We start from the raw sequence: 14810 nt of genomic DNA on the forward strand, positions 1-14810 counted from the left end.
TTTGAAAATGAGGAAATTAATAAGTTGCATCATGCATATTAAAACCACATAATGAACACTTCATCTACTGAAGTAGTAGTAGTATTTGTAAATTAATACAGTATCAATAATGTTCATAACATATGATTCTTGACTCTCCCTGGAGTGCTCATGCAATGGAAGTTGTGTTGAAGCATGTGCACACCATTTGCAAGTCATTACATGTCCTCTTTTGAATTTTTAAAAAATGCATGTCTGTGTAAACCAATATATTCATCAGTTTTTTATATTGAAAACCTTCCGATGTACACTTAATAATATCATTTACTTTGAATGTTTACCAGGAATGTGAATCAATGACTAAATATTGGTACAGAAATGTAATGAATGCCTGCCATGGTATCTCTGAGTGAGCAGGGGCTAATTATCTTACATCATTGGGCTTTATCATGTCAAAAACTATATTTTGTTATTGTAACATAAATATGGTTGTGGCCCGGTAAAGCTATAATGCAATCAAGATTCAGCATATCATACTGTTTGACATAAGAGTATAAGGTTAGGGTGAAATATTAATCTCAGTTTTTAATTTTTTTTTTTCAATTTAAAAGTTCGCTGGCTATGGTGGCAGCTTGTTCAGTAAAGATCCTTATGATAAAGACGATGAAGAAGCAGATGCCATTTATGAAGCTATTGATAAAAGGATGGATGAGAAACGGAAAGAGTACAGGTAAGCTTTTTTTTAATCAACAAATCAAAATAATTTTTCAAGGAAAAAGAAAATATTACTTTTTTTTCTCAGTTCACCTCGGCATAAAATCCAGAAAATATCTGTTTCCTTGATGTATTGAGCTGAGAAAAAGCCATCTAAAATAATCTTTACCTATTGAAAGTTTGAAAATATATCGAAATTACTGTTCTCAAACGAGAATAAAGCATATATTTTTTCATTTTATTTATAGTTAAGATTGTTTAATGTAATTACTTTATGTATGACATTTATTCCAGTATTATTTGTTTTGTGGGGAGTTGCCTATTAAGATAATTTAATGCTAGAATTCAAAAACTTTTTACATTCAAGGTACCCTTAATGAGATTAAAATTTTAAATCTCTTCTGACAGCCCCTGCTTGATCTCATGTTAGCATTATCCCTTCAAAACTTATGTTGTGATCTCATAGTTTCAATTAAGGTTTTATGATGTGAACAAACAATCGCTTCACCCTATTGATAATTTTCCATATTTTTGGAGTTATTGTTATAATAGGTCATATTACGGGTTGTGAATTTTTATCAATGTGTATAAAATAATATTTTATCTTGATGTTCATTCTAGAGAAACAAAGCTCAAGATTGAATTGGAAAAATATCGTCAAGAAAGACCAAAAATACAGATGCAGTTTTCTGATTTGAAGGTTCGTTATGGTTTTTTTTATTTCGTATGTAGTAGTTCAAGCGATCAGAGCTGTCTTGATGACTTTCCCGACTGGCTCAATGGTTGGAAATTTTTCAAATGTGACCATGCCCCATGGAGCAATGACACCATGGCAGTTAGAGTCTAGTCATTTTCAGTTTTTGTTTCGATAGAAGATGAAAGTTTACAAGGCTCTGTACAGCCAAAATTTTTGGGTTTGGTTTTCAGACTTGTCACAAAATACAACTTGATGAAACCATAAATTTGAAAAAAAATTTTGTACAAAGTTAACTAAATTGTTTTGCTTCCTTCAAATTAATCACTTTTCATAAAATTATGTATCATTTTCTCAAAATAAGTGATAATAATTTAATAATAATTAGTTTTGCAAATTAAGAACATTTACACAAAAGCGGGACCCTATAAAAAAGTCTGCACACATCCCTGGTTTAACCATTTTACGATCAAGGACGTAATAAGCTCTCTCTTGTTTTCTTTCCTCTCTCCTCATCATTGCGAAGCTTTGCTGCAACCCTATTTTTTTTTTTCTCTTAGTTTTTTGTAGACCTCTGAGAGTAATTTTTTTTTCCACATATGATGTATCTGTCTTAGTGAAAAAGAACAGGTGGGGAAGCAGGAGTGGGGTACATTGTGCCAATTGCACCACACCGTGCCACTCTTAGGCCATTCTGCTTCAATTATTTTCTGTGCCAAAAATAGCCAAAATATCGAATTTTGCTTCAGTTTTCCTGGAATTTCAAAAAGGACGGCGAAAAAGTTTTGTTCCTGCTTTCCGCGAAACGATTCTTTCCGAGAAGAGCGTGTTTTATTCCTCTGTACAGCACTACCTCCCATCTTCTGTAGTGCTATCTCGTGACCTTGAAAAAAAATAGAGGTTACAGTTGGAAAGAGTAGTTTGACTACACTGTAAAGTACAGTGTTTGGAAAAAAAGTTCACGGGCTAACCATATGTGCTTTTCACGCTTTGTAAGCACTACAGAGATATTTACATTTGAACAAAATTTTTAAATCAAAAACAAAATTTAATTTTTATTTACCCTTTGGGGCAGTTCAAGTATTACGTAAGCAAATTTTTAGTCATTTTTGACCCCCACCCCCCTCTACCCTTGTCATCAATAGTCAGCAAATCGGAAACCCCCCTCCCCCCTCCATCGATGATGACGTAATACTTGAACGGCCCCTTTGCAACTTTACCCCAAGACAGTTTTTTTATTTTTTAAAGATGCTACAAGCATGTCGAACTGATAATCTATCTGGTCTCTCATCGAAAGAGTTGCCGGAAGGTCAGAAAGACCTTAGAGAGAAGGTAGCAGTTTTTTTTTTTCGAATCAATTGTAGAATTTTCCCTGCAAGTTCCTGTGCACAACTTTGTCCCCGAAAATTGGATTGGGATAACTGCGGCTACTATTTAAACTATCATCCCCTCATTGGGCTTTCCATCGCAAAATCTCTATAATATCCGTGATTATGCAACTGAAGATGGTTCGTAATGGTCTTTCAGCTTTAAAGTGCAAATGAGAGTCAGTTTCCGTTTTAAAAATAAAAGAAAAAAAGTTGCTACTGCAAGCAGCAGAAATTATTGTAGTCAATGGTCGTTGCGTCAAATCCTGATGTTTTCGGGGGTAAAAAAAGCAAGTCCGCCAAATTACGAATGCTAATTTAGAAACTTTGCCAAATAACAAGTGTTAAATCGTCAATATTGCTAAATAACGAGTGTTGAATCGCCAAACATTGTGTTGATTCTACAAAAATTCTCTCCTATTTTGCAACAATTTCTTTCCAAGTATAAAAAAATTGAAAACTTATAGAAAATGTTTAGCCCATTTAACTGCTGCTGTTCCAGACTGCAGATAGTGCCCGCAATATGCAGAAAGTGTGTCATCTTAAATAGACTGATGTAAAAAATTTTATGACAGCTGCTCTTTCAATTAAGGTGTCAAAAGCCAGAAACACCAAAAACAAAAAACAAACTGATGAAGAGATGCTTGATACCAAATGACAGTTATTTATTTTGAAAAGAGGTGGGGGTAACAAAAATATTCTTGTAAATTGATTTCACTGCTCCAATTTATAAATATCTGCTCCAAAAAAATCCTAGATTTTGCTGCTCTAAATCCTGAATTTTGTTGCTCCAATACTGCTCTGAAATGGACTTTGTCACTTCCCACCCCTGGGGAAGGTGAAAACAGAGATCTACTTTATATCTACATTCTTATAAACTTATCTGTTATACTGTTTTACTCTTTCATTTGTTTTTTCTTTACTTTCGTTTCTCTTCTACTTTTTTCCCCTTTTTCTAACGTGTGGTTAGGTTTGGACAAGGCTACCATATTTATCGCTGATTCATCAAATATAGAGCATCCAAATTTCTTGCCAATACCTTGTAAGCGAAGGGGGTAAGAACTTCAGTCAGCACTTGATTTTATACACTTGCAATTTATGACAGACTCATTTTTAATGCATGACACTGAACAATATGCCATTTCTTTAAATGTCTTTTCCTTTATGAAAATTTTTTTGATTTTATTACTTAATTAATTGTTCAAGTCTGTACGAGTTTGTAGAAACAAGCATTGACTGTAGTTAATATATGTATTTCTACTGGTATGTATGTTAGCGAAACAGTTGACCAATACAGTGAAAGTTGTGAATGACCATAACAGTGTGCAAGCATGTGAATGACCTCCAGACCAACCATATCCCCTACTATGTCCCCCTAGCTGGTTTGTCTCGGGACACGTGGGCCATGGTGAACAAACGTGAATGATCAGAGAACAGTGTGGTTTTTATATATTAAGGGGATGGATAAACTGGACCATGCATTATTAATACAGTAAAACCCCTCTAAACTGACACCCATCCCAAGATTTGGCCACTCCTCTTTTACGGCCAAATTATAATTTTCCCCGTATAATAAAAGTGTGCATTTCACACCCCTCTTTTACGGACAAATTTTTTCATCCCACTGGTGTCCTTAAAAGAGAGGCTTTACTGTAAATTTTCAATCAATTGCTTTGACAACGAGGCACTGCTGCTGTGTTGAGTGGTCATAGTGACTGACTCGCATTGCAACGTCATGGGTTCTAACCCTACTGTTGCTACAGCGGTGGTCGGCTGAAGTTGGTTTTCTGTGGTTCCCAACTTCAAGGCGCCAATGCAAGCCAATCTCCTCGTAGAAAAATCTCGCCACAGAGAGCAACAGGTCTACTAACGGTACAAATATTCAATCTTAACACTTCACTCACTTCACGTTTGATATATAGATGGTAGCACTGAAAAATCTGACACAACACTAGATACACAGTCAGACTGTTAGGTACACACACACTTCTGGCACAACTCACTAGGTAGTAAATTGCCCATGGCAATAGACCTAAGTTGTGCTCAGTTTGAAAAAAAAAAGACAATTGGAACCAAGTATAGATTGGTTGCCCGAGTGCCGTGGTTTTAAGATGCTCGTCTACCACCATGAAGGTTGCTGTCATGGTCCTGGGTTCGAATCTGAGGGAGGACATAGATAAGATATTTTCCCTAACAAACTTGAGACGACCACTGATAGACAGTGCCTACATTTCCAACACATATCATTAATGGCAGTAAATTGCAATATAGCGATATGGCCAGAGTTGGTGTTTGGTGAAGAAGTATAGATTGGCATGGGATAGTTCTAGGTTGTGGTGTTGCAGGGAGTTTTTCTGTAATAGAGTTGTGATAAATGGAATAGCTTACCTCCGGAGATAGTAAATTCTAACCCAATTTAGTTTAAAAAGAAATATGATGAACCCATATTGGGATAAATGGAGGAGCTATCCATACTTGGATGAGACAACCATAATTTTTTATTGGCAGTATGTTTATATTTTATCATAATTAGGGATTTTTTTATTGCACTTAATGGGTTGCTGAATTTTTGATGTAGTTTAGATATACAGTAAAACCTTGATAAGTTGTCTCCTCAAGTTTTCGAAAAAATTATGATGGCTCAAGTGGAGTTCCGTCAGTTTTAATGTGCAATGTTATGAAAATCGTATAAAAATTTAAAGTAATATAACATTTATTAAAGTATGAATCAAAATAACAGTATTAATAAAATTTATAGATTGCGAAAGGAAAAATAATAGCAATTTTTTATCTTTTTTTTTATAACATAAATATTTTTTCTTTTTTTATCTCTTATTGTTTAATTGATTTATACTAGTAATTTTTAATTTAGACTAACAGAGCAACTGTTTGAATAAGTAGTTTTTCTTCATAACAGAACTCTCTATTGCACATTAATTTTACGTATACATCAAATTTGATTTTAGTGTTTGAATTCTTCACCAGTAGTTCATGATGCAATTTCAAAGTAATCTCGAACACTTTTGACTTGGTGGAGGGGCCCTGCGCAGGGAAAAGTAAAAAGAAGACCTCAACTTCGAAAAGAATGTCTAATTTTTTTCAACAAAGATATTTTGTTTAAATTTCAAGCCCTAAATTAGTAGAGTCCATGCTTTCTATGATTATTTATTATCCGTGCCCGTTGCACTTTTTTATTATTTTTTTTTTTATTTGCAAAAAACAAACACAAAATACAGACAGAACAAAAGCACATAGAAAGAACAATACATGAACACAATAAATAGTGATATTGGACCCCAAGGGACATAACGTCCTTCCAGGCAGCCCTATGGATTAAATTATTATATTTTGCCGCCATTTTTTTTTCTAAGTACCGTACGTTATGTTAATAAATGTTATGTAATAGTATATGAATATTTCAAAAATTTATGCACACTAAAAATTTGAATTGTGAGATCTGAAATTGTTGAATCACGATATTTCTTGTATAAATAATTAGTCTATGAAATAAATGTTCCTTTTCGTTTCACAAAACCTTCATATATACACATACATACTCACATGACTACGTACTGCTCATAGAGATACACATATACATATATATACACACACATATCCTTTTTATTTATTTTTATTTTTCTTATTATTTATCTTATTTTGTTTTTGTATCATGACATCATAATAAATGTTTGTTTATTTCAGCTATGATTAAATTATTCCAATATTTCCCATTGATGCCACTATTTATATTGTATTTTATGAAAACAATCTTAAAATATATTTTCGTAATTTTTTACACTTTTTGCGTACATGAAAGCATCATATTTATTGTTACAATTATTAGCTGTCGACTGAAATGAATTCATTATTTTTTGGAGCAGTAAACAAGAAACATTTTTGAAAAAGGTGTTTATTTGTTTTTGGGACTTCAAATTCATGTTTGATTCTTGCCGAAGTTCTGTTTGTTTTCTTCTTTAACCAGTTATTGTTTTTGAACACAAAATTTATATTTTATCTTTTTTGATTTCCTTCCCTCAACTTGATTAATTTGATTCTTCGATTTACATAATTTTTGATTTCCTTGCACTATATGTAATCTTTGACACATCAATAAATTTTGGTTTTGCCAGAGATGCCCTGCCTCGCCCCCCCCCCCCTTCCCCGAAGTGCTTACGTTGCTTCTTGCGACAGAGCTTGGGTGTCTCGCGGTTTGTCCCGTTTCTCCAATGGAGCCGAGGCAGAAATGAGATCTAGCTTGAACAGTCCCCAACGTTCCAAAAACCTTAGTCGGCAAATGAACTTCCCCAGCGTAACTTTCATTACTTAAACTGTTCCGTTTGGGTGTATAGGATTTTATAGAGACTTTTAATCATATGGCAATGCTGTTAACAAGCTGTTTTTTTAATGGGAGTCATAAAAATAGTCTGTTCTTCTTTCCCAAACTTTTTCATAGTGATGACTTAACCGAAATTAGCGACGAGTAAACGAGGGTTTAATAACATTGTAGTCTATGAAAGCTGGAAGGGTCTGAAGAAATATGACGACTTAACCGGAGTGACGACTTATCAGGGTGACGACTTAACAAAGTTTTACTGTATATTTGACATCCATATTTTTTATGGCCAACTTTTATGTGGCCTTTGTATTTGTGTTTGAATTCTTACATGTTATGACATCAAATTTGGCTAATGCTAATAAATTAATGCAAGAAAAGTGTTTTAAAATTTTGGTGAGTGAGAATTTTTTTACAAACATTTTGTTTACAAACGAAAATTTTGAAGCACCAGAGGCTTTTCATTACCAGTGAATATAAGGTGAATTTGCATCTTACATTGTGAATAGTTTTATGTTCGAGTTTTTCTTCTGCCTTGTACTATTGTTGAAAAGTGTTTCCTCTAAGCATGGGGATAGAGATACGTTAGAGGGGGAAGGTGGTGTCAAAGGCGAAGCCAATTGATCTAATGTATGTGCATATATATGAACAGACATTGTCATGCCCTTCCCCTCAGCAATCATCATCATGTCTCCCCAGACTTTCAAGTCTGTCTCCGCCTATGCCGCCCAAGTTTTGTGTGCACAGTGAAAAGCTACTTGGCATGTAAAATCAGTAAATATGCATCATTGACTTGATGTGTAGGGAATTTCATTCGGGTGCACTGGGGGAAAAACAGATTTGTCAAAAAATAATCAGAGGGAATGTTGTTGAATATGGTCGGTATTCGTGTCAGAAATTATATTATCTTATGGTTTTTTTGTTTTTCTTTCTGCTTTCCAGAGAGAACTTGCTTCAGTGTCAGAATCAGAATGGATGAACATACCAGATGTTGGTGATGCAAGAAACAAAAAACAAAGAAATCCAAGACCAGAACGGTAATTTTAATGCTTTTTTTTTATGCTGGTAAAAATGCTTTATACTGTGTGGGAAAAGGGTGAACTATAGTGAGAAAAAAATGCAGGCTCAACAGTATTTTATATGTCAGATATTACTACTACCGCAAAACTGTACATGCACTACATAAAAATTCTTCTGACATGCTTCTAACAAATTGGTGCATGCTGGAAAATTTTGTCTGTAGTATAACAGTATAAGTTTATGATGTCAGAGTGAAAAGTTTTTTTGTATTCGAGTATTGCTCCATCTGTTTTCCATTTTGGAAGTGAAAGTGTCAGATATTATACAAATACAAAGCCATAAAAGACAAAATGCACAACGAAGTGGCTGAGAGATTACCGAAACTTGATAAATTTTTTCTGCCGTTTTGACTTTTCTATTATTATTAGTGTGGGTTTTGCATTTTATTGTTATAGTCAATAAACTAATATGGTGTTATAAGCATTTAGGTTGAAAAAACCATGTAAAAAAGATCATCAAAGGGGTGTGGCATGTTATGAAGCAATTTCTTTGAATTGTTACTTGAAAGAACTTGAATTCTTTATCATCTTTAAAAAAAAGACATGATTTCATGTTTTATGGGATTTTTTTTATACTTAAATATTAATGTATTTGGTGATATTTTTATAGCAAAAATAACTTTTCTGTCTACTTGTGCGAATGTCTTGCAAGAAAGCACTGCATCAATTTCTTTCCTTTTCATTAATCTATAGGTTCACTCCCATGCCGGATTCACTTCTTGCAAAAGCAGGACTCACTGGAGGTTCTGTCTCAGAAATTGATCCCATGAAAGGAGTATGTCACATTTTTATTGCAAAACTTATCAGCTAATCAAAAATCAACCGATTGGTTGTTGTGAATGTGTTTCTAGCTTTTCTTAAAAATTCCCATCACACTCACTTTGGAGCTGAAAACCTCATCAGTTTTCAGTGAATCGACTTGTATTTCCCAACGCCAAAAAATTTTGATAAAATTATTTATTCTAGAATATGGTCACTATCTAATACATATCCCATATGATCACTTATCTAAAATATTATGTATTGGGACATAATCAAGTTAATTGACAAACTTTCAATGAACATGTTAGTACTTTTGATGCGATTGTTAAGCCATATGAATACAATAGTAGACTCATGAAAATGTGAACAGTAAAATTCATACTTCATATCTGCATGATTAGCAAAAAACTTATATTATTAAATAATCATTATTCAATGTCATGTTATATATAATCAATGCATCAATAAACACTGCCGATTGAATGTGGTTTGTTCTACAAAGGTGAACAAAAAGTTCTTAGCAATTATTAAAAATAGTATTCTGAAAAGTTCATAAAATCCTGATCATATGATATAATTTTCTTCTTTACTGATAGAAATGCACATTTCTATTAATTAAGGCTGGGAATCAATTGAATTTTTTTACTGGTTAAAAAAATTCAATTGATTCCCAGCCTTAATTAATAGACTGACTGATAGATTGACTGATTAATAAAATTTTAATTAACTATTTTTTAATGCTAATCATCCATAACAACCATAGTATTAGTAACCGTATAATATTAATTGGTGCTACAAAAATATTATTTCGCGCACCTATTTCCTAGATGTTCACTAATATAGGAATTGATTGAGAAATTCTACTCACCCACATTAAGCAATTCAATATGCTTAATATGCTTGTCATATCCTGGAACTTCTTAACTCAGATCATGTAGTTCTTTTTAGAAAATTGATTTTAGGTTTGTGACTGATTTTGAAATTATTCTCAATCTTCATACTGTCACCCTTAGAAATTGTAGGAAGTAGATCTAATACTCCCAAACAATACTGATGGGATGAGAGGCTCATGCTTCCTAAATGCCAAACCAAAACTGCTGTTCACAATTGAGAATATATTTTGGGATTTTTTTTATTAAAATTCCCATCAAACTTAATTTGGAACTGAAATCCTCGCCAGTTTTCGATAAAACAACTTTTATTTTCCAATGCAGAGAAGTTTGATAAAATTATTGATTCAAGAATATAGTCACTATCTAATATATGGATCAATATCTATATGCAGTGTTTCTCAAATTTTGAGTCACCATTATGGTTCCTGGGGGGGGGGGCGTCACCAACCTTTGTTGCGGTATCAGGACAAGCTGGAAATATTGATTTGTATGTCTATACTTATATTTTAAAGTGGTTCTTTTTATGGGAAAATATCTACCAAACTATATTCTAGGAGCTGCAGATAAACCATGAATTGATCAAGGAAGCCACGGGTGACAAAAGTTTGAGAGCCACTGCCATATGGTCACTTATCTAAAATATTATGTATAGAAACATAATTTAAGAATCTAATTGATTTTGCCAAATAAATCAAGTTAATTTGCAGACTTTCAACGAGCATTTTAATCAAATTTCAATAAGATTGATCAAGTCACTTAGTGGAACTAAAATTTTTACTGTGATTAATGATTGATTGATTCACAGAAAATTTTGAATTGAACACATTTTTAATACAAATGAATTTTTTCTTTTTACTGATTTTTGCATTTCAACTGTACAATTGAGAGCCGTCATCAGAACCTCGTGGTCAGAAATCACACTAAAGTAATACTGTTAAGTGGGGGATTGTTGTTTACTTTTTGTCGTCTGGAGAGTTCACCTTTGTATATGTAATGTTATGTAACTACACATAACAAGCATTAGAGAGAAACAAAAAAAAAACTTCACGTCAGGTTTCACTACACGTACATTCCCGCATGTACCGTTTCGTTGGGGGTTCCGCGGGGGCGGGGGGGGGTGCATGTGTGGTATAGCAGTAGTAGGTAGGGCTCGGGGATCCATGATGTTCTTAAGTCAGCCACCTCGTTGGGCAATTTGCCTGTTGTGGCGTTGTATTTGTATTTGTATTGTATTTGCTAAGCCTGAGTGGTCTTTGAATGCAAATTAGGGCCATCTATTGCAAAGTGTTGAAAACCCTTTCTCGGCCGAGGTCTATAAAGTCTGCCCCAGCTGATGATATAGATGGCGTGTTCTTTCCATCATTAACAAGAAAATGTGTTAAAAATTTTACATGAATTATACAAATACAATACAAATACAACGCCACAACAGGCAAATGCCCAACGAGGTGGCTGATAAGAAGATGCCCATAAAAATATTTTTGTCATATATTTCAAAAATACAGCAACCCAACTAAAAATGCAATTAACACAAATTGTAAACAATATATACACATGATAAAATATTATACAATGCCCATAAAGAATACTTATGGTTGTCTTATTCTAAGAATGGATAGCTTCTCGATTTACCCCAACATGTTTATCATATTTCTTTTTAAACGTGTCAATTGTGTTACAATTTACTACCTCCGGGGGTAAGCTATTCCATTTATTAACAACCCTATTCGAGAAAAATTCCCTGCGACACCATAACCTTGCATTGTCCCTCACCAATCGATACTGGTGTCCCCTTGTAAAAGCAGTCGATTGGCGGTGTACTAAAACTTCATGGTCCATCCTATCCATCCCATTGAAAATTTTAAACACTTCGATCATATCTCCTCGACACCTGCGTTCATCCAATGTAAACATATTCAAAAAATGAATTAAAACCAGATGAAGTTTCTATTTTTTAATAATTTATCTATTAGTTGGGTCAGCCCTACTATTAATTAACTGCAGAATGTTCTATGTCTGAGATAATAGCTGAGGAAGGAAATTCCAAAATGAACATTCGTAAAAATCTGTTGAAACAACTCCAATTCTTCAAATGCTGTATAATGTAGTGGTCGAGTTCCATATTTACTCAATTCTTTTTGCTTTGTAGACACCACGATTGTGAATTTTGATCAGAACATTGATTTTTATCTTTAGTTCATGAAAATGTGAATCATTAAAAATAATTCATTTTTTGTTGATTGGCATAGTTTTCTTAAAACAACTTTCTGTGATTGCTTCATTGCTTTCCTCTTACCATTTTTATGTTAAGTTTCAAAACTTCATTTATGGTATTCGTTAATTTCAGGGCTATGCTGGTGGGTTGATGACACCATATCCTGGAACCAACACACCAGGATGGTCTACACCCAATGTTGACTTGGATTTGAGGAAAATTGGTCAAGCAAGAAATACTTTAATGGATATAAAACTGAATCAGGTTGTTCCAGGTTTATTTTACTCGTTAATATTTATTGTTTAAGGACTTTTGTTTAATGACTTCATATTATTGAATAAATAACCTGTATTTGTGCTGGTAATCATGATGCCTTATTGTACAATCCTCAGTTCCAAATCATGAAAACAATCTAAATTTAAAGGAAAGAAAGATTTTACTTTCTTTTTGAAAATTGGGGAATTTGCTAGAAAAATTTCTTGATAAATTCAATTCATATCAATGTAAAATATAATACGACCCTGATTATCTGATCCTGAATTAACTGAGTTCTGTGTTATCCACAGTAATTTTGTTAAAATTCATTTTAAAAATTAGGTGCATTAAAATTTATTTATGCAATATTAGTGGCCTAGAGGCCTATACAAGAGGATACATTTGATTTGATTACATTTATCCGGAGTTGAAAAACATATTAGAATGGTTTGTTAGTTTGTTATTTACAACAACATTGTGTTTAATATTATTATTTTTCTTATGTTGGCAACGAGTGTATTTTTCTGGTCAAAGAAGTCTGTGTGTATGTTTACCTTTTCTGTCCTCTGTACACGCTTGTCAGATGATCCTCCTTTTGTATCCTAAAAAATGTATAAATTTTAAATAAAAAATTTTAATATCAAATAGTACTATAATCTTTGCTTGTTGTGAGCAACCTTCTCAACATTGTTGCACTCCCGCATTTACCTCAGCAATATTTTTAAACTAGCGGTAGTAGTATTGTTAACTAACAGTATTATTAAACTAGTAATAGTATTTTTAAATGGTTTTTATTACTTGCAACCCTTTTGAATTGTTTGTGTAGTTGCTGCTCTGAAACTTGATTTTGGATTTATACACATGTGTGCTATCTTAATCTATTTGTATAATCGTTTGTTTCATGAGCAATATTAATTTTTTTTTTTTTTTTCGTATGTTTTTCTTTATTTTATAGGTATCAGATTCTGTTTGTGGACAAACTGTGGTTGATCCAAAGGGCTATCTGACCGATTTGCAATCCATGATTCCATCTTATGGGGCTGATATCAGGTAAAACATTTAACTTTAAAAAATCTGTATTGAAAGTTCTGCTGTTGCGTTTTGATTTCCGCCCCCCCCCCCATCTCTGCAGATTTGAAACGTTAGATAGTGCTGGCTATTAATAATTAAGTGCAACGTTTATGATCATTAAATATTGTATGACATGATACACAAAATTCATGAGAGTTTTGAACTCTTGATGATGTATCAGTTTAAATACGTGTGAAATAATATTTACCACATATTTGACTGTTTTCCCCCTTCATGATAATGTATTTGTAATCATAAGGTGTATCGCTTCATGTGTTAAATTTTTTTGTTTCTAGTGACATAAAGAAAGCTAGATTGTTGTTGAAGAGTGTGCGAGAAACCAATCCAAACCATCCTCCAGGTGAGTTTGCATGCATTTTTATCACTTTCTTTATTGGCATTTTTAAGTGTTTATTATTTATATGTATAGTTTTCAGATTTTCAGTAAGTCACTGCAGCATTTTTTTTTTCTTCCCCATTATACAGCATGGATTGCCTCAGCTAGATTAGAAGAAGTCACAGGCAAAATTCAGTCTGCTCGAAATGTCATAATGAAAGGTTGTGAGATGTGTCCGAAGTCTGAGGATGTATGGCTTGAAGCTGCTCGTTTACAAGTATGTATCGATTATACAAATCATTCCCATGGATCACCGTTTGGTTTTTGATGATCAGCACGGTTTTTGGTACTATGATATTTAATCAGCTTGTCAGACAAAGGGAGGAAAAAGTAGGAAGGGGGAAATCTCTAAAATTGGGGCTGTGTAACCATAGACACTCCCTTTACTCCTTCCATCCTGGAGCCAGGCCATGAGGCTGCAGTCTTTGGGAAGTGTTGTGAGAGCATTTTCCCATAAGTATTTTAATTCCTTTAATAAATCATAGACTCAATCTTTTTTTTTCTTTGCTCTTTCTTACCAATTCAGGTCTATCTCAACTTATTATTTTTTCTTTTTTTTGACAAAAGCCCTTTGATATCCTCTATATGAAACTGTTTTGTCTACAGTCACAACAAATTGTTTCTCTTGACGTCTAGATGAATTCCAAAAAAACCCCATCATTTGATCACTTTTATCCAATAGGCATCCCCGAATAGAAAACGTCTTTACGTGTGGCTCTTCATAACATCACTCTGTGGTATGTCTTTTAAGTATAAGGATCAGTCAGGCAATTGTTCATTAATCTTTCATTTTCTTTCTTTAAAAATTAAATAAAAATGTAAAATATAAACGTGTATTTCCCCACAGAGGCCCGGGACAGAAGGTAGGTAAGTGGTAATGTTTAAGTGGCAAATAATAGCTTTTTGTTTTTTATGAAAATTATTCTCTCATTACTTTGATTGAAATTGTCTGTTCAAATAATTAGAGTTAGGCTAATTGTAGTGAATGCTTGAGTAATTGATTAAAAGTTTATTTTGTGGCACACAACAGTGTACACGTTTTCAATGACTA

The 14810-nt window shown here is 33.3% G+C and overlaps 1 protein-coding gene across 1 annotated transcript in view; it reads left to right on the forward strand.

The window, feature by feature from the left end:
* Prp6 (pre-mRNA processing factor 6) overlaps positions 1–14810 on the forward strand; it is a 40345-nt gene that overhangs the window by 8138 nt on the left and 17397 nt on the right. Inside the window, exons 5-12 of the mRNA XM_089254243.1 lie at positions 591–709; positions 1315–1393; positions 8030–8124; positions 8860–8941; positions 12169–12300; positions 13247–13341; positions 13659–13723; positions 13849–13976. Of these exons, the coding sequence (XP_089110369.1) occupies positions 591–709; positions 1315–1393; positions 8030–8124; positions 8860–8941; positions 12169–12300; positions 13247–13341; positions 13659–13723; positions 13849–13976 (795 nt within the window). The remainder of the gene's footprint in view (positions 1–590; positions 710–1314; positions 1394–8029; positions 8125–8859; positions 8942–12168; positions 12301–13246; positions 13342–13658; positions 13724–13848; positions 13977–14810) is intronic.

The sequence above is a fragment of the Pholcus phalangioides genome, unplaced genomic scaffold (assembly GCF_987345545.1).
Source record: "Pholcus phalangioides strain wild (caught in Gottingen) unplaced genomic scaffold, Ppha-v1.0 ptg000040l_1, whole genome shotgun sequence".
Classification (NCBI taxonomy): domain Eukaryota; kingdom Metazoa; phylum Arthropoda; class Arachnida; order Araneae; family Pholcidae; genus Pholcus; species Pholcus phalangioides.